At 39.1% G+C, this 20,665-nt stretch overlaps 1 protein-coding gene across 1 annotated transcript; it reads right to left on the reverse strand.

The window, feature by feature from the left end:
* Window positions 1-3,041: 3,041 nt before the first annotated feature.
* On the reverse strand, window positions 3,042-13,500 carry IQCJ (IQ motif containing J; the record flags this gene model as incomplete). Its single annotated transcript, XM_039489005.1, has 4 exons — window positions 3,042-3,158; window positions 4,233-4,383; window positions 12,189-12,269; window positions 13,430-13,500. Coding segments are annotated over 4 exons (345 nt in total), but the record flags the coding sequence as incomplete, so codon positions are not given.
* Between the last annotated feature and the right edge of the window lie 7,165 nt (window positions 13,501-20,665).

The raw sequence follows: 20,665 nt of genomic DNA on the forward strand, positions 1-20,665 counted from the left end.
TGTTAGCCCTCAGAACAAGCATAACTATCTTTCTCTTACTTTTGGCTGGCGGGGCAGAGATGGCAATCCTTTTCCTGATAGGCTAAATTATGGAAATATTTTCTTTTCATACACTTACGATATGTTCCATTTTTGGAGTGTATGGTTGATAGAAAATTATTGTTGCTTTTCACTGTGAAAAATTTTAAATTCAGTTTTTTCGTGCTGTGTCTAGAGACAAATGGATGTATAGTAAGATTTTAAAATTAAACTTGTAGATTTGATGAGGGGTCCCAATTAAGTAGATTTCTTGATGGGGAGGGCATTATACTACAAAGTAAATTACTAAATATAAAAAATTCCAGTACATAGGAAACTGTTCAAATATTTCTGTGTCAAGCCCCATAAATCATTCACACTATATCTGTTTGCATAGATCCAAGAACTAAGAGTTAGACAGTTTGTGATTTCACAATCATTGCATGCCAGAAAATGTTAACATAGCCTCTCTTCATAATGCATGTGCACCATTCACATACGTTTTGTATGAAGGAATAAATAACCTGCAAAGCTTGAAGTACATTGCATACACAATTTCATTAAAATGTGCACTCTTTAATTATAAGAAGTTCAGAAAGGTTGGATTTCTGACTACCTATAATCTTTAAGTTTTAACTAAAGTTATTGTGACTAAAACTCTTAAACCCTAGAGGTAAGCCTTTACTTTCATTAATTGTCATTCTAACCAGCCCTGGTCCCAAAAGAAATGAGGATAAAGATGGCAGCAGTCCAAAAAAATAAATGGGGGCCTTTAGCACCATCTGCTTCTTGTAAGCCAGCCAAAAGAAGGACAGGGCACACCTGGAGGCAATGGTATTGAAATGCCATTGAGTCAAGTAGCCCTGGCTCCAGTGGCAAAAGGCCATAGAAACAAAGTCTGCTGACTGGCTTAGTGAGGAGGATGAGTATTATTTAACCTCAGGGACACAGTGTATCTGCATGTATAGCCAGCTCACTGCCCACTGTGGATACTTTCTTAAATAATGTAGCTGAAGACATGCAAGGTCTGAGGGCTGGAGGATGCAGTCAGCACACATACAGTTTTTATATGCATTTTTCTCAAACAAAGAAATAAAAACATGTACCTGGGAAGAGCGGTGATAATAAAGTTATGTTTCTAACTCTTCAAAGATTGTGAGTTTCCTCCTCCGTCTAATAGTTCCCTTTCTATAGCATGAGTTTGAAAGTGAAGCACTGATATGAGAGTTTTCTGAATACATGAATGAAAGTAGCTGGTCCAAAACAAGTGCCACTGCATAGAACTAAAGGCATTTTAATCAATGGTTTGTCAAGCTGCTGAGATTCAGAGTGACACAGATTCAATTCAGAGACAAAATGTAATATGGTTATCCACAGCAAACTAGGCTGAGCCACAGCTCGCTGAAGCCCTATACATATGAATAGTGCACGATCAGAATCCAGTTAAGGAGGGTTCACGTCACCATAGATCAATAAGTAGTGATCAAATGATTGATTACATGTCAGGCACATCATACTGCCCTCAGGCAAATTCAATTTTACTGGCTTTCCTAAGCTTATGAAAACCTAAAAAAAAACCTTATAAAAACCCACTAGAAATAAAAGTTGTGATATGATTGACAGAAGAGAATTTTAACCCAGTAAATTAGAGTCGAGGCAGCTGGTTTAGAGGAAGAAATGAATCTCATCATTTTGCCCCCAAATTCCCATAACTTCTTAATTATTCTTTTTAATTATTGCTTTGTGTTTCTGTATTCCTGGTTCTAACTATGACCAAAAGAAGGAAGTATCGTATTTGATGAATTCAGAGAATTCAAATGATAAATTCCAATTACTATCTGAACTTGAGGTTCAACACGTGTTAGTCATCCTCACTCAGTTTATGCACATTTTGGATACATCACTTTGCAATATGTACTGAGTATATGGGGCAATGCCTGGCCAATCCATCTCAAATGCACATCTTAGGTTCTGACCAGTTGTGTGTGTGTGTGGCTTCTTTGTTTGAGGTCCCCCCAACAACTTAGGTAGCCTTTTCACCAGACTGTTACCCTCCACATTTTTCAGTTCTTTTTATGTTTCTTTCCTGCTCTCTTTCACTTCCGATTTTCAGCAGGGGGTGCAAAAAAGAGAAATAGGTAAGATGAGAAAGGGGGAAGTCAAAAATAAACTAATAAGTTTTAAAATATAGTGACTGCTCTCAGCCTGGATCTTCCCCTTTCCTTGACAGTTTCTTTAACAACATTTTATTACCTCATAGGATAACTATTTTAATAGATTGTGAGATGCTCAAATGCTTTGGTAATTGGGTCCTTATAAGTACTATACCTAAGATAGACGGCTAGTCCACCTTCAGTAAACAGATTCCATTTTTTTTTAAAGGGAGACAATAGAAGAGTCTTAGCATAATCAAAAGTCAAGGAAAATTATTCCTCTTTCCTTATTCTAACTTTAGCAAGTTTACAGAGGACTGGAATTCCTGAAGTGAGCGTTTCTTTAAAAAAAACAAAAACCCCATAAGCAACACTAGTGTCCATGCTTCATTTTCCACATAAAATAATAAAATTCAAAATGTGCTAATTATGTTGAAAGAAGTGAAAGCAATACAAGTAGTTTTCCAGATTAAGTTCCCTCCCTCCACCCATGCCCTTAAACCAAATTTTTTTTTTCCTGTGTGGAAGAAGAGAGCCATCTTGTGGTATTTCAGCAAACAGTAAAGCATGATCAAGAAATGGCTATAAAAAATATCCAGCATCTCACAAACAAGAGCTACATTTGTTTTTATCTGTTAGAGGATAATAACCCATTTAGTGCATATTATATTACATTCAGAACTCAAGATTGCAGTATGGTCTCATACTAAGAAAGTGGCTTCTCGGTATGAATAGAAAACATCCAAAAATAAAACAGTAATATTTTATTGAACACTGTCAAGTTTAAGATAGCCTAACCCACTATGGTGTCACAGAAGACAATGGCATGGGGAAACAGTTTATTTAGTTCAAGTGTATCTGGATAATGGGCTAAAAAGGGCCCTTCAGAAGAGCTGTGTGCTTAATACTATAGTATTTTGTTGTTTCTGTGCAAAAGGTAGCAGATTATACGAAATTCTGTTGCTTGATTTTCAGAGTCTTGGAGACCTGAATTTAAATTGATTTCCAGACTTAATTTTTTACCAAATCTAGTCATGGTTAAACTTACAAGTAACAATTCACATATAAGTATGGAATATGGCTAAGTATCTTCCATCTACTTGTGATTGGAAAACCAGTTCTTGCATGTCTGTTAGTGAATTCTGAGGTCACCAAAATTATGACCCGAGAAGCAATATACAATGTATCCGACCAATATATATTTTCCTCTATTTAGAGGACACTGCTGCAGCCAAAAGCTAGAATGCCCCCTGCCTTGATCTATTTGAAAGGCCTGGCATGGCATGATAGGCTACAATCTCCTGCATGTTTTTGGAAGCTATTTGTATTGTTTGTGTTTTCATTCTGAATCAGTTAAGTAAAAGTTATATCAAAATCAATGTAATCTGTCATAGATTTGAAATGGGTTACAGATCAGTATGATTGATCCATTGATTTTTAGACCCAAAGAGTTCCAGAGATGGTCACAATCTTCATAATGTTCCTGAGTGCTAGATATTGCATTTGGTTCTCTGATTTACCACATTTTAGAAAAGTTTGTAAAATCTCCCCTGAAGAGGCTCAAATATTCCTTCCAAAGCCAGTTATAATTTATGATCATTCAATTGGCTTATATCCCTCTTTTAGAGAGAAGCATGGGAATCACATTTATATTGCAGAACAGCATCAAGTTTCCCCACCTTCTCCCAGAGAACACAAACACAAAACTCTGAGGATATGCTTAACTAAGGAGCCATACTTTTTTCAGGAGAACAAAATATCAACCAAAATCTGTCCTTTAGCGGCTGCTATCATCACCTAAAATGTTTAGCAATCAGTATCGTTCTGTGTGGCTCTGGGAAAAAAGGTCTGATGCAAAGTTGCAATCTTACTTGTTTAAACACTTTTGCCTTAATGCATGTTTGAGAAACCATGAAATTCAGTCACTCTAAAAGTTTTTACTTTGTAATTAGTCAAAAGCTTAATCCTAAATTCCCCCCACCTGACTTGAATAGTTCATTTATATCAATGCCTACTGGTTAACCCAGCAAAGAAGTAGTTGTAGAGAGAAACTATACTTACAGGAGTGCTGCCAACGGAAAAAGTGTTCATGCTGATCGAACTGCTCATTTTGTCAGATGACAAGGAATGTGGTGATGGACTGCGCTTCTCCAGCTGGTCCTGGTGCAGCAAATCCTGATGCTGCAGATATTTGCGCCATGCTCGCTGAATACTGATTGCAATTCAAAATAAAGGTGAATATGTATAAACAACAGGTTCTCCATCCAGCACAACTTCATAAAGATCGGGGGGAAAGCTAGGTGCACTGTATTAGCAAAAAGGTATCCAATGTATTTAGCCCTTTTTTGCTTTGTGACTTACTTGTGAATGGATAAGCTTTTACTAATATTATTTGTAATTTTTTCAACATACATTATGAAAACAGATAACAATCCATAGAGGGTTCTTATATTATCCACTGTCTTTGTTAATTTGTGGTGTGCTATTGGCTACCTAAGTCAAATGGTATGGTTTCTGCTCCTTGATTGGCTAACTGAGACTTTATGCACACCAGTAATGTTTCCTCTCTGTTTATAGTGGATACCCATATTCATACACAACACACTTGTTCACATGTAAGTTCAAGTATTCACACCCAGAACAACCACTCACAACCCCCCACAGAAAAGCAAACAATAAAAAGATATTAACATGGCTGACCCAAACAACTATTCAATATAGGGCATTTGCATTAGTCACTGAATTCTAACAGAGATATTCGATAGAGTAGAAATATTTGTGCACTTTAAAAGTGTAACTGGAAACAATAATTGTTTAGGAATTCATGGAATTACAAAAGTGATTAACTCCTTGAAGACTATACATACATCAACAATTCTAAAACATCTTAAATAGGTTGTAATAAGTAAACATCTGTCTCATCAGAGAAAAGATGGGCTTCAGAAGCTTATTTGTCAGTCAATCTTGCTGCCGGATTATGATACAGACACAATTAGAATATCAGAGGTCAGGCCCATACTGAATCCACTTTGTGCTGCTGTAGGAGGACAAAGGGGACTTAAGATTGTCTTACATAAGCAACTGAGGAGTTATCTGGAAGTGGGGCATTTTCAGCTGTCACAGAGCTAGAGCTCTATGCCACCCCTTCCCTGGAGGCAGCATATTGGGGGCATGCCAGGGCACTCCTGCAACATGCTGTGGCTCTATGATCCTTACAACCTTTTAATTCCCATAGCTTTTGTGCAGAAAAGGAAAAATATGACCCTGTGTGAATATGAGCTATAGTCCATTTCTACTGGATGATTTGTATGATCAGCCTGGGCATTTTCTCATTGCAGTAATTTCTCCTTTTTTTTGCAACATATACATCTCTCACTGTAATTTTACCTAGCCAGGACACCAGCAGGACAGAGTCATACACAACACACTTTAGAAGAACATTAAGGTTCTGATGCAAACTAGTAAAAACTTAAATCAGAAGTTAAGGCTGAATTTGTCTTTGGAAGAGAAGCACCACACTGGCAGACGACTCCTTCCACAGTTACACTAGGAGCTTTTCATTCCAAATTTTCAACTTGAAACAAGCTTATACAGTTCTCATATTAAATTTAGTAAAACACAGGAATTGGCATTTCAACCAGGACTGTTAACATCTTAATTTATAAGAGTACCATGTAATATATTATTGATTTTGGGTGCTAGGCAAATACAAACAAGAAAAAGACTTTGCTTTCTAAGTGAAATTTTATTTTTACAGCATGATTTCAAATACTCAGATTCCCTGTTCCTAATTATATCTCCATTGCTGTACTTGTCACCAGATGGCAGTGTGATATCAACTATGCATTTATAGGGGGGGGGAGACAGATTTGTAAGAAATATTAGTCATTAAAAATATCTAGAATAGTAATAGCTTTAATGTGAAATATTTGAATGCATGCAACGCATGATCTATGTACTCCACAGAAAGTCAGTACTAAATTCTGTTGTAATGCTCCTTATTTATTTGTTGTTCTAGTCTAACAGACTATTGATAACATCTTTTGCATTTAAAACAATGGAGGTTTTAATTTAATTGGATGTGAAAATTGTTTTGTTTTGTTAATCAGTACAATTTTGTTTTATTTATTTTGATATTACATTTATTTATTTTATACTCCCCCACTTTTTCAGTTTTTGATGCACACCAAAGATTATTTTTTATTGACAACATGTAAATGCAACAGAGAAGTTGTCAGGGAGAAGGCTGGGGGCTTTAGGTGCAGAGTACAAAGGCAATTGAGATTTTTGGACCTGAGGAGATGGACATAGGAGGCACATTGGATTGTGTGATAAGCACATTAGCTGCTTGTGCCTACTAAAATATCCCTTCTATTTCAGCAGGGGTGTGTTTGATCAGACCAGAAAGGGAATGGCCATCCTGGGTGTCTGGTTCAGAGGGAGGGTGTGACCTCTGGTACCCAAGTTCCCTCTCCTTCTCCTTACCACCTGCTCACAATGCACGTGGGGATCATGCATGGGTAGGGGTGGGGGAGGCTGGAGTCTCCTCCCCTGGTCACCCACTGGTTAATTCAGTGGTGCATGAAGGAGCTGATTGGCTCCACCAAATCTCCCATCCCCTCTGTATTTAAGCATTTCAAGTACCTAGCACCCATTCTTGCCCCTGGATGCTTCCCCACTCACCCCGTCCTGTAGGAGGTGTAGGTGTGTCACAGCTGCCTTTCCAGGCTTGCTGGAGGTCTGATGAGAACCCCTGATCCTTCCTTAGGAAGGAAGACTGGTGTCAGATCCTGGAGGTGTGGTAGGTGGAGACAAAGGTAAGGGACATCACTTGCAGGGGTGGAGGTAACTGAAAGTGCAATACAGGTACCACTTGCAGCTGGTGTCCAGTGTAAGTAATAGGCTTCAGGGGGCCAGCTCCTGTGAAAAACCTGAGCACGGAAGCCAGGAGGTAGTGGTGAACCATGAACTCTCATCATCTGTCCTCCTTCCCACTCGCAAGGACAAGGTGGTGGGATTCAGCAATGGAGTGAGCCAAACTCATGATTAAGGGGATCAACCCTAATTCCTTGGTTGTATAGCATGAACCCATTTAACCTCTCATGGGACTCAATTAATGCCTTGTCAGCCCCCACTTACTGTTCAATTTAATAAATGACCACCTGCTGGTTTAAGTTCATTCTTGTGTCTATGTCTTTGTTCTCTGTGTTGCCCTGATCCTTAGGTTTCAGAGTTAACAATCCTATGAGAAAGATCGCAACAGTTCACATCTCCCACAGCTATTGTTACCTACAGGTTACCTGCAGACTCAGGAAGACATATAACTATTGATTTACATTGTGTTCTTAAGGATTTATTCACAGGTGTGAGAGCAAGAAAATTTAAAAAAAACCAACCAACCAAACAGTGAATACTTAGATTTCGAAGCACAATTCTGTGGCAAGATCTCTGGACATGGAATCTCAGAACACAGAACGCACTGGGTATAATTTTGCCTAGATATGAACATTCAGTTGCCTACAAGAAACAGTGATGATCAGAGGACCAAAGAAATTACTCCTATTTCTAGAAAATCATGATTTTTGTTTGATAACAGGAGAGGCAGAGAGAAGTTAGCTGTATACCATTTCCTTATTGACAATACATCTTTTGCAATGTCTGGAGGAGTTCTTACGTACTGGTACTGACAAAGGAGCAAAGTGTCTTGTCTACAGTTAGAAAACCAAACAGCTTAATTTATCTTTAATTCCATCCCCATCGTGGAATTTTTAAGTGGGAGAAAAATGGAAGGTGGAAAAATGCACACTGGACAAAATAACTGTTAGATCCTCATAGTTTATTCTCCTTTTGCTGCCAGAGTTTTCTATCTTGCATTCCTTTCTCCTGAACTCCATGTTTAGACCCCAGGTCAGTGAAGCACTTAAGCACATGCTAAACTTTAAGCATATGGGAATTCCACTGAAGACAATGGGACTATTCATAATGCTTAAACTTAAGCATGTGCTTAAATGCTTTGTTGGATCAGAACTTTAGATTAGGAGAAGAAAAAAGGCCTACCTTATTTTCTGGCTATTTGTTCAAATCCCAGCAGAAAACACCTCCTAAAGATTGCAGACCAAACCTCCCAAACATCCACCTCCAAAGAGCTGAAGTTTCTCCCTCCCAACCATTACTTTGCACACTTATAGAGAGACGTGGGAAGTTACAGAAGAGGGTATAGGAAGGCAGGGAGACAGCACCACATTCCTGTTGTAAATTATTCGCAGCCTCACCATACTCTAAATCTCTGTTCCCATAAACTAAAAACCAACCACTATATGACTGTGTTTAGAATGTGGGCCAAAGGCCCTACAGACCTTTGCTCACTTTGTCCTGGGATCATTTCCTTAACTTACCTCTCTTCACATCTAATGTCACTTCCCCCCACTGCCCAGCTTATATCCAATTGAGAAAAATGTAAGGCTAGAAACCACAAGCTCTATGAAATAGCTCTTTGTTTATTGTATTTTATGGAGTACCATGCAGTAATGGGTTCGAGAGACTGGCAAGGAAGGACAGCATTGCCAGGATCTACTTTGTCATAACTAGACCTGGGGGAAATTTTTTGATCAAAATGTTTTTTATAAAACCAAACCAAAGATCATATAATTCAGTGACACCAAAATATTTAATAAATTCATATAGATTTTGATAAGTTGTTTTGGTAAAAATATCCACCTAAAATATGGAAAAATGAAATATTTCATGTTGATATTTTTAAACAAAACTTTGATTTTTCAATTCAAAACATTTGTTTTAAAATTTCTTTTCATTTTGTTTAAAAAAATTAAAATATTAAAAAATGCTTGAAATCTAGTTAAAATATTTTGTTTTGGGTTGAACAAAGTGTTTTGATTGACCTAAAGCAACATTTCTTCCCCCTCAATGTTTGGAATTTCCAGAGACCCACGCCCCCCTCCTATTATTTGCACAGCTCTAGTCAAGGATTCTTCTTCCCTGTGATTGGTTAATTTGGGGAAAATTTTCCACCTAAAGCAGGCTATAGAATTTATAGGAGCATAGCCCCTAACCCCAGGAATGAAGCAACCAGCTGGACAAATGCAGCTCTTCAGCCTTCCATGCCAAGACTCCTACCTCCCAGGGCCTGTGTGTTCTATGTTCTCCTTGTCACGCTCTTTGGAGTGGGCACTAGTATAGAAAAAATGCAGGAATGAAAATTAGAAATCATCTCGCTATACCCAAATAGCACAACTACCAAATTTTGTGCCACTCCATGTGAGATTTTATGAAAATTTAATGAGCTTGTGACACTCTGTACCTCGGGGGAACACCCTACACCGCCATGTTCATTTTTATAAAATGATTGTGTGGTATCCAATGCAAAGTTTGTCATGTCGAGTGTCTTTGGAAGGCTCATGATGCACTGAGCATGGTTGTTATAGTGATGCTATGGTACTTGTTACAGTAATGTTATAGGTTATAATTTCATGTATGTAGTTATGAGGCTGAAAATGTATCCTCATCACTTAAAATAAAACTCTCCTAGAGTCTGGAGAAAAAGCCATCTCCAAGAGTAGAGAGGCAGTTCACATCTCATCAGGGCACGTATGGGACAAACCCAGCCCAGCCTCACAGGAGCAAAGGATGCTGGCCTAGGCAGTAACAAAAGAATCTGTTAGACTCTTGAGCCAGGTGGCAAACTACAGCCCACAGGCCGGATCCAGCCCATCAGGGCTTTGGATCTGGCCCACAGGATTGCCACCACCGTGACGCCATGCACCCAAGGCAGGCTAGGACAGGCAGAAAGCCTGCCTTAGCCCCACTGTGCACCGCTGCCACCCCGGAGCCGCTCAAGGTAAGCAGCGCAGGGCCAGAGCCAATACCCCAAACCCCTCCTGCACCCTGCACCCCAACCCCCTGCCTTTAGCCCCCTGCCTCACCCCTCTTGCACAACCCCCTGCTCTGAACCCCTGCTGCACCCCTCCTACACCCCAACCCCCTGCCCCAGCCATACATTCATGGCCCTGCATGCAATTTCTCCACAAGGATGTGGCCCTCGGCCAAAAAGTTTGCCCACTTCCTTTGGTCAGTTTGGAACTGTGATGAGGTAATGCTCACCTGACTCTGAAGGGGGAGGGGCAAAGCCAAGAAGGAAGAAAGGACATGATCAAAGGAAGAGACATTTGCCATGCTCTTCCTCTCTCTTCCATCTACATCTACAGACACCACACAAAAGCGACTCAAGTTCTGATCAAAGGGGAGAGCCTGGCTAAAGAGCAACCAGCCAGCCAGCCTGTGGTGAGATGCATCTACCTTTGTAAGGGCACTGAAAGTGTTGAGATCAGCTTAGAATGCGTTTTGCTTTTATTTCATTTGACCAAATCTCACTTGTTATGCTTTGACTTATAATCACTTAAAATCTATCTTTCATAGTTAATAAATTTGTTTGTTTATTCTACCTGAAGCAGTGTGTTTGCTTTGGAGCATGTCAGAGGCTCCCCTTGGGATAACAGGCCTGGTACAGATCAATTCTTTGTTAAACTGACGATCGCATATAAGCTTGCAGTGTCCAGCGGGCATAACTGGACACTGCAAGATGGAGGTTCCTAGGGCTGTGTCTGGGACCGGAGATATTAGCTAGTATCATTCGGTTGCAAGTAGCTGGGAGCAGCTTACATGCCAGAGGCTGTGCATGAACAGCCCAGGAGTGGGGGTTCTCACAGCAGAGCAGGGTAAGGCTGGCTCCAAGAGTCAAGGATTGGAGTGACCTAGCAGATCACCGATCCAGATAATACCAGAGGGGAACTTCACAGAGCTATTTTGCATATATGCAAATCATTTGTATATGTCAATACATTTCAGCCTGCTTGCTAAATCTGTTTAAATTAGAACTTAAGAAACAAAAACAAATTCAGTTTAAGTAACCAACTCTGATCTCTATGCCTGCTAGTTATCACTTAAAATCTATCTTTCTGTTGTTAACAAAACTGTTTTATATTTTAGCTAAAATTGTGGTTTGGATGAAGTGACCACACAGCCTAGTGTATGTCCATTCCACACAGAGGGAGTGGCGAATGAGCTTACACTGGCCAGGCTTTCTGACCAGTGCAAGATGGTGCAGTTCAGTGGTGCAAGAGTGGGGAGCTGGGGGGAACTGGCTGAAGCCTCCCTATTGATGGTTCATGAGTAAGTCAGTTGGCTCTGTCCCTGACTGTGGATGGCCTTGTAAGTGCAGGGCCTGCCAGAGGCTTGGAACTTGACATTAGCATCACAGCATGGGGGACAACCCAGGTTGGTGGGTTTGGAGGGCTCAGCACTCCCACAGTCCAGGTTGCATCCCGGGGACCCTGTCACACCCAGGTCCTTAGATAACCGGGTTAGGCCCAAAACAGTGTCCATTATGGTATCACCAGTCTGTAGATACTTTGGAATTAGACACCTAAATACATTTGTTTTGACTTTATACAATTATTTGGAAAATGTTTAGAGAATCAACTAAGACTTCAAAATCTGAGTGCTATTGAAGTAGTTAAAAATTATCATTTAAAACTCATGACTTCACACATGAAACATTGATATCTTGTTCTCTTCAATCAGTTTTATGGTTTAGTGCATTACGTTTACGTGGAGATGCATTTATCCGTAACACACTTTCCATTTTCAGTAAAGGGAGGATATTAAATTTTCCAGACATACCTATCTTCTAGAAGATTCTCTGAAAATATATATATTCTTGCATCTAGTCAATAATTGCATCACTAAATGACACTGACTTGATTTTAATTTGAAACCTCATGTCCCATTAATATTTTAATATCGTATTAATATTTTAATATCTTAAAAACATTTCAGCTTTGCTTTCCAGTAGAAAGTGAAATTCAGTGTGAAATGTAGTTCTGAATAATGTTCTTTACGTAAACTTGCATTGTATCTCGGAAGTCACATAAATTCAGCTCCACAGAAGTTTAACAGTCTCAACTGTATTGATGAATCATTTAAACATCTTCTATTACTTACATTTTCACTTTTGATTCCAGGGGCTGCAAGTTGATAGGATATTTTTCGACATTATTCTCCACATCCATAGCAATCTGATGGCTATAAAAAATGTTTTAATCTATTTCAGCTGACATTTTTATAATCACTATGAAACTATATTCAGACATTTGATATGTACATAGCAGAGCTACTTATTTAAAAATGCCATTGGTGGCAGGGGGAGAGGGGAAGACACAGCATCCAACCCCACTTAGAAGGGTAACAAAAAAAAATTGAATTCCAAATTACAGTTTCTATCCTGCAATCAGATGTATGCAGACTTCAGGCTTCAACACTAGACCTTTCAGTTTCAGATGCTATAGCACCAAAGACAAATACGCCTGGTGAAGAAACTGATGGACATAAACAGTGACAAGTATAACATATTCCTGCTAATTTAACTTCCATCCCAGAGGCTATACTTGAAAAGCTGGCAAGTAAAATGGAAATACTATAAAGCAAATTAATTACAGCAAAAGTCATGCAAGAATAAGAAGAGAGATTCTTATCAACAGAAGTTGACAAAGGAATTTATGCTGCAAAGTGTGATAAATTTAAGAAAACCATAAAAATGCTGGAAGATAAAACTGAAGATCTCAAGAACAGAGGAGAACTCACACAATGGGACATTGGCTTGGATGGGACTAACTGCATGAGCGAGAACACTGGGCATGAGACGAGTTCACAAGATGAACTCCACAAGTGTGAAATCAATTTTTATTTTGAGACTTTGACACCCAATTACATCATTTAACCAGCAGAAGTTTTCAGAAGTTATCCTCCCTTACGTAAAAATCAGCAAATATTTAGAGGTGAGATATAAAGCCATAAAAATTCTTTAGCATCTCTCCAAGTGAAATACAGAATGTTCACACAAAAAACCCCAAACAAAAAACAAAAAAAGCCTCTGCAAGCTTGCCTCAGAAGGCAATAGTTACAGAGCAAACTTATATTGAGAGTACGTATTTAAAGCAAGTGATTACTCTTTGCTATGTCCCCTTTTGTGTTTTGCTATTCTACTTTGTACAGCTCAAACACCTGCTCCTGGTATTGTCAGTCCTGACAATAGTTGTAGCATCTTCAAACAATATACTTCTTTCAAACTATCTTGTCCAGTGCGCTAATCGTTATACTAAAAAAAATTGCTTGAGTGACAGCAATTTTTTACTATATTATGTGAAAATGCTATGCAAACCACTCCAAAATCTTTTCATACATACCTTTCAAGTAAATATTTGTCATCACTAACTTGTTCTAAGGTATGCTGCAGCCTTTTGGGTTCTTCCTGCAGGGAAAGAAATAACAGATTTCAACACGCTGACTTTATATTGCAGTAGTGCCTGAGGCATCACGCAAATCAGGACCGCATTGAGCTACGCACTGTACAGACATATAGTAAACAGCAGTCCTTGCCCCAATCTTTATCTAAACACCTGTTCTTAGATTTCTAACCACATTTATTTATCGCAAAGTACCTTACAAAGGTGGTCAGTATCATTATCTCTAGCTATCCATGGGGAAACTGAGGCACAGAGGTGAAGTGACTTGCCCAAGGTCACCCAGCTTTGCACACACGAGAGCACACATATGTTTCTGTTTACAAATGCATCCAAAAAGGTACTTCAATAAGTGAGCAAAATAGACAGAACCACCACCTCCAATGAATCATATACCTCGAGCCTCAAGGAGTTCCAAATGCCAAATTCACAACAGCTAAAGCCAGTCGCCTATATATTATCTTAGCCTATACTTCACAATAGCCAATACCTAGCTACAGAAAAAGAACAAGAGTACTTGTGGCACCTTAGAGAGTAACAAATTTAGTTGAGCATAAGCTTTCGTGGGCTACAGCCCACTTCATCGGATGCATAGACTGGAACACACAGACAAGAGATATTTATACATACAGAGAACATGAAAAGGTGGAAGTAGCCATACCAACTGTAAGAGGCCAATCAATTGAGATGAGATTTCATCAGCAGGAGAAAAAAAAACTTTTGAAGTGATAATCGAGATGACACATAGAAGGTGTGAGGATACTTAACATGGGGAAATAGATTCAATTAGTGTAATGGCCCAACCATTCCCACTCTCTATTTAAACCTAAGTTAATTGTATCTAATTTGCATATTAATTCAAGTTCAGCAGTCTCTCTTTGGAGTCTGTTTTTGAAGTTTTTTTGTTGCAAAATTGCCACCTTCAAGTCTGTCACTGAGTGGTTAGAGAGGTTTAAGTGTTCTCCCACTGGTTTTTGAATGTTATGATTCCTGATGTCAGATTTGTGTCCATTTATTCTTTTGCGTTGAGACTATCTGGTTTGGCCAATATATATGGCAGAGGGGTATTGCTGGCACATGGCGGCATATATTACGTTGGTAGATGTGCAGGTGAACGAGCCCCTGATGGCGTGTCTGATGTGATTAGGTCCTATGATGGTGTCACTTGAATAGATATGTGAACAGAGTTGGCATCGGGCTTTGCAAGGATAGGTTCCTGGGTTAGTGTTTATGTTGTATGGTGTGCGGTTGCTGGAGAGTATTTGCTTCAGGTTGGGGGCTGTCTGTAAGCGAGAACTGGTCTTTCTCCCAAGATCTGTGAGAGTGAGGGATCCTCTTTCAGGATAGGTTGTAGATCTTTGATGATGCACTGGAGAGGTTTTAGTTGGGGGCTGAAGGTGACAGCTAGTGGCATTCTGTTATTTTCTTTGTTAGGCCTGTCCTGTAGTAGGTGACTTCTGGGTACTCTTCTGGCTCTGTCGATCTGTTTTTTCACTTCAGCAGGTGGGTATTGTTATTTTAAGAATGCTTGATAGAGATCTTGTATGTGTTTGTCTCTGTCTGAGGGGTTAGAGCAAATGCGGTTGGATCTTAGAGCTTGGCTGTAGACAATGGATCATGTGGTGTGTCCTGGATGGAAGCTGGAGGCATGTAGGTAAATATAGTGGTCAGTAGGTTTCCGATATAGGATGGTGTTTATGTGACCATCGCTTATTAGCACAGTAGTGTCTAGGAAATGGACCGCTTGTGTAGATTGGTCTAGGCTGAGGTTGATGGTGGGATGGAAATTGTTAAAATCATGGTGGAATTCTTTGAGGGCTTCTTTTCCATCTTCATCATCTGGACCCATCATCTAGACCAGCCTGGTATGTTTTGTAATCCAAAACAAACACCTAATGGCAACTGAGGGGAAAACCAGTAAATTCTTCAACATGCCCAGGACTTTCCCTGAAAAATAGGTACTGAACCTGCAAAAACTAGTCTGAAGGTAAGTCCCTATTGTTGTGTACTTATCTTTTCTGATTAAGAAAAAGTAGGCATGGACAAGAAACTGCCAAGAGTTCTCACTTTCAGCCATTTCCTTTTGTTCTACCACTGAACAATGCTAAGGTCTCATAATTAATGGAATCACTAGCTGGGACTTTAAGCCCAACATCTTTACAGTGGTGTCACCATTAGTCCCTGTTTTTTTTTTGTAGAGGAAATTCCTTAGATGTCTCTTAGCAAAAACATGTCGGGGATTGTTTAAATTCAAACATGGTTTAAGTCCTCCTCCCATTCCAGTTAATAGGAGTTTTCCCCGTGAATTCAATAGGAGTTCAATCTAGCCCTTAAATCACAGCTCTGCACTACTGTTTGAGAAGCAGAAACTGAAGCTGATTGGCAGGTTTTTATTGTCCAAAAGTTGTGACAAAAGGAAAAAAAAACACTTAACTTTTTAAAATTCCTTCATTTTTAATAAAACCCATTAGTAACCAGTGAGAAAATTGGTTTACAAATATGACTCAAAGCAGGATTTTTAAGCCTGATTGTGTTTAGTTTTGTTTTGCTTGAAACATAAATCTAAATAACAATGAACTGCTGAATAAGGTTTAGGGCAGCTCAGGACAGGGCTATTGGTCACCAAGGTCCCCTAGAAAAGCAATCCAAAGCACCTCTAGGGTCTAGGCTGGAGTACAGCCATATTCCTTTACTGCTCCCTGACGGGGAATGAAATCTCAGAACATACTGCAAAAAGATTCCCTATAACACCAAACACTGCTTTCTCACAATGAAAGGGATACAGAGAGGACTATTAGTCAACTCCCATATAGAAATAGAGTTAATCTACCTACATCTATCTAGTAGTGCATAGAAATTCTAGGGAGCAGCACTGACATTGAATATTTGTAGTACAGTACAGTACAGTACAGACCAAGAGGCCCCAAGCAGTGATTTAGGAGGCGGAGTGGAGGAGCAGGCTCATTGTGCTAAGCGCTGTACAGATGTGTAGTACAAAGAGTCCCTGCTGAAAGAGTTTACAATCTTGGATAATGACAAGATGCTACAGATGGATGAAACAAACAGGGATGTGTGAAAACTAAGACAGACCCATAGGAGCATGTTTTCATATATCTAACTTTGTACACAACATAGCTCACTACCAGTCTTGCCATTAGTAACCAGCAGGTTTTTGTAGGCGTCATGGCAGAACCGAGTCTTAAAGAGAGATCTGAAGGACAATAAAATGCCAGTTTTACATTTGTTTTCCTGGGAAATTTCGGTCATAACTGAGGGGTGGAGTGGAAAAGTGTGTGGAGTTGTTTGTGGGAGAAGGAGCTTGTCTCTTCTGTTGCTTGCAGTGCAAGGGCTTCACCCAACTCAATTCTTATGTTTCTGAGTGATGGTTCCAGCCATTGGAAGTCATCACTGGGAACTTCTTAGTGGATACAACTAATGTCATGGGGCTCCCATTTGTCCCTCTTGCAGTGGGTTCTCATTATTAGATGCCTGATTCTTTCACTGGGGTGAGTACCTCATGCAACTGTTTGCACACTCCTCTTTGGGGAGATGGATGTGGCCTATTACCCCACTTTGCATGGTGAAACCTTCTTCCCAGACAGCTAAATGCAACCACTGTTTGTGATCTACTCTGGGGAAAGCAAGTTCCAGTGTCCAGAGCCTCTACTGACCTGCTTGTCATTAAATAAATAAATAAAATAACATATTCTACCCCCATAATATAAAATTATTAAAAACATGGTTATTCAAAAACAGCAGAACTACTCCATCTGCAGCTTCATGTGTTTTGCAGTTTGTTTTTGTGAATTAATCATTTGATAATTCAATATATGTACTGCACTTGAAGGCCATTCAAGAAGCCAATATGTGGTTTCATGTCATTGCTTAGCTCATTAATTTTAGGGAAAAAAAACTAAAAAAATAAGCCAATGAGGGTCAAACAAGGATTTAAAGTGAATTACCTCTCCCGCTAGCACAGAAGATTCTCTCAAGTTCAGGAAGATTAAAATAATTAAAAAGACAAAAATGAGGAAATTTGCATTATACAGACCCCTTCCTTATCTTAGCTGATCTGAGGACACATTAAACATTTTGGTTTGCAGTAAAACCATTGCCATATTTACTAACACATCAGCTCAGCCATCCATATGCTCTGCCTTCTCAAATAAAGCCTATATTGTGGAACTGAGGAATTTTAGATGGCACTTTTTAATCTTATACAAGAATGCATAGATAGTGTGCTTTATAACATGAAACAAGATCAATCAGTAGCTGATATACTACTAATGCAGCTTTCATTTCCTGGTGGCCTTGGGAGCACTATTAGTGCAAAAGTATGTTTTATGCATAAAGTAGATTTGTTAAGATGGCAAGTTTTTTGCCCCAAATTTTCTCCCTCTGGATCTCTAATCGGAATAATTGTTGACATACAGTAACTGCCAAATTGCTGTGCAAGATTTAGAAAAGTTTACTGTTTCCTGCCACTTAGCCAGTGATTTAAACTGGCCCAACCATGAATCGTCCATTTTATTCTTACCTTCTATTTCTACTCTCCTACAAGAATATCCTTTTCTGATGTGATATAAGTAGAAACTCCTTCAAAAATTTCCTGCCTCTGAAGTACGATTGAACCTAAAAGATAACCTTTTAGTTTCCTGAATCACTCCACTGGTCATTTTGTTTTCAGTATATCCCAGAGCATCGCAAGGTAATTTAGAATGTGAAAACAATTTGCAATTGACTTTATATATTGCCATCGGTGACAAAACCTGCATTACTTACATAAATCGTTTTTGGTGTTTGACATCATTTTATATTAACTTAAGGGTGAAGACAAACTAAAAAAATTGGTTGTGACATTTTTGACCATTCAATCATTCTATTAGATATCATTGAACATTCTTTATGGAAGCTGTAATCAGGCAACTACAAAAGGGGCAAGTAATGTTTGTATAATTTGGAAGAGTAGAAGACGTAAAATCTATACTAATTTCAGTTTTGTGTCATTAAACATGAAGTATTGATTATTGCTCCTTGCAACAAAATTTATGAAGCTAGCTATGTTGTTGTGTCCACATAAAGTGATTTTGATGTTTTGCCCTCAGACCCCAAGTGCTATAAATGATGGGTTACAGTGACAGCTGGGATGCTGTTGTTCCAGTTCACAGCCTGAGGAGATACATTTCATAGATTACACCAGGAGTGACCCAGCTGCAAACTCTAACTTCAGAAAATTAAATTGGAAGAGATCCAGACTTCTGTTGGAATACACTGAGACTTACAATGACTCTATAAACCTTGTTATAATGTAAATCTACTGTACCATTTACTGTAGTTTTCTCTTTCTTTACTATTACACATGGACATTAATAAGTAATTGGTTTATAAAAAGTTTGCAATGACAGCTAGAAATGCAAGGTTGCTTTTTAGATGAGGTGGCAAAAATAGCTGTACCTGTCATTTTGGCAAGGAGGTTACACATTCGATTTGTGTATTAATGTTTCTGTAGCCTTGAGGATCTGTACATTTAATGAAGGATAATGCCTTGCTATTGCACATAAATAAATTATTTGGAAACACTGTAACGTTCCAGTATGGAAAACTATTTCAATCTGTAGATGTATCACAAGCATGTAATCTGCATAAAAGCAAAGCAGGGCTTAGATCATATTTTCATATCCTACTAGCATATTCAGAATACATTATGAGAACTTGCTTTTACCGGTTACATAGGGTCTCAGTTATAGAGTAACAAGGAGTGGGGGGCTTATTTCTCTCTCTCTGGGGCATTGCTGAATCCTGTTCTGCACAGCCAAAAGGCCAACCCTGTGAGGGCCCATAAGTAGTGATACCGGCCTTCATCTTGTGAAATTACCCGGGCAGAGTGGCTCTGATATTTCTACCTTGAACTTTTGTATTAACCAACCAGACCCAGATTAGATCGCTGTTTGGAGGATCAGTGTATGTGAGGTGAACACTGAGCCCGCCGCTGTTTGGGGAATCAGTGTTCACGTCATACTCCCCCGTCAGTACCCAGCCCAGGCAAGCAACCAATGGACCAAATTTGGCGATGAATTCTGGTCATATGCCACCTGAGGCAATTGCACATATGCTAGGAAGAAAATGACTTGTTTGGCCCATCTGACAACATAAGAGGTGTGAATGGATAATGCATTTAGGGGAAACTCCTGGTAAATATCACATCTGCCACGTCCCTTAAGCACATGGTAAATTCAATCAGTGTTATACTGCAAATGTGGACCATAAGGGAAGTGTGACTGTGTCCCCCCCATGTGCAATGGCATTACTGAGTCCAGGTTCAAAAATGAGAGATGCAGAGAGATTTTGGCTCTTCAGTTACCATATTAAGTTCCACCACAGTGGAAATACAGAATTCCCAAGAGACTGCAACTACAACTGCAGAACCTGTAATATTAAATATACACTTGTACCAAAGCAAACGGTGAAGTTTCTCCATATATATTTAAAACCCTGTAACATCTACTTTTTTTTTAATAGTCTGAGTTCTCTTTAAATCCAGTTTAAGGCACTTAAAGAGTTAACTGTCCCTCATAATAGTGCTGGACTTGGCAGGGTGATGGTTCCTCAATCAGATGGATGTGTTTCTGAGAATGCATGGGAAGTACCAGAGTTTTGCAGAGATTATTCATGCAGCAAGGTACTTGCAAGAAAGGAAGTGGGGAGGAAAGGAAGAAGACAAATGAGCAGCAACAACAGTAAAAAAGTTGAGGGCAAAGAACTGTACTGATTTCTGGTGAGTTGCATTTAATTTTATATCAGAAACTGTGACAGAAAACTGCCTTTTTTATATTAATTACCAACCCAAACCCAAATGATCTGCACTATGTAATTAAAGGGGACTAAGGGAAGGGTTTTGCATTAATTCAGAACTTACCACAAAGGAGGAAGTGATAGTCTTTGGAATGCGCAGAGAAGAGACTTATGTGCAGGAGCATTTAGTACAGAAAACATTTCTTGAATGTTTCTAGGCCATGGGAAATAAATAGTCCAAAAATCTAAAGGATAATCTAATTTCATTCGGAAATGTCTGTTGTTAAAAGCAGTTATTAGTCTAGGTTAAAGAAAATCTGTAACCAAGATAAATTCTGTCAAGACGACAGCTTTCTATTGAGTACTAATAGGAAAGCTCCTAATTAT

The sequence above is a fragment of the Mauremys reevesii genome, linkage group 9 (genome assembly GCF_016161935.1).
Source record: "Mauremys reevesii isolate NIE-2019 linkage group 9, ASM1616193v1, whole genome shotgun sequence".
Lineage (NCBI taxonomy): Eukaryota > Metazoa > Chordata > Testudines > Geoemydidae > Mauremys > Mauremys reevesii.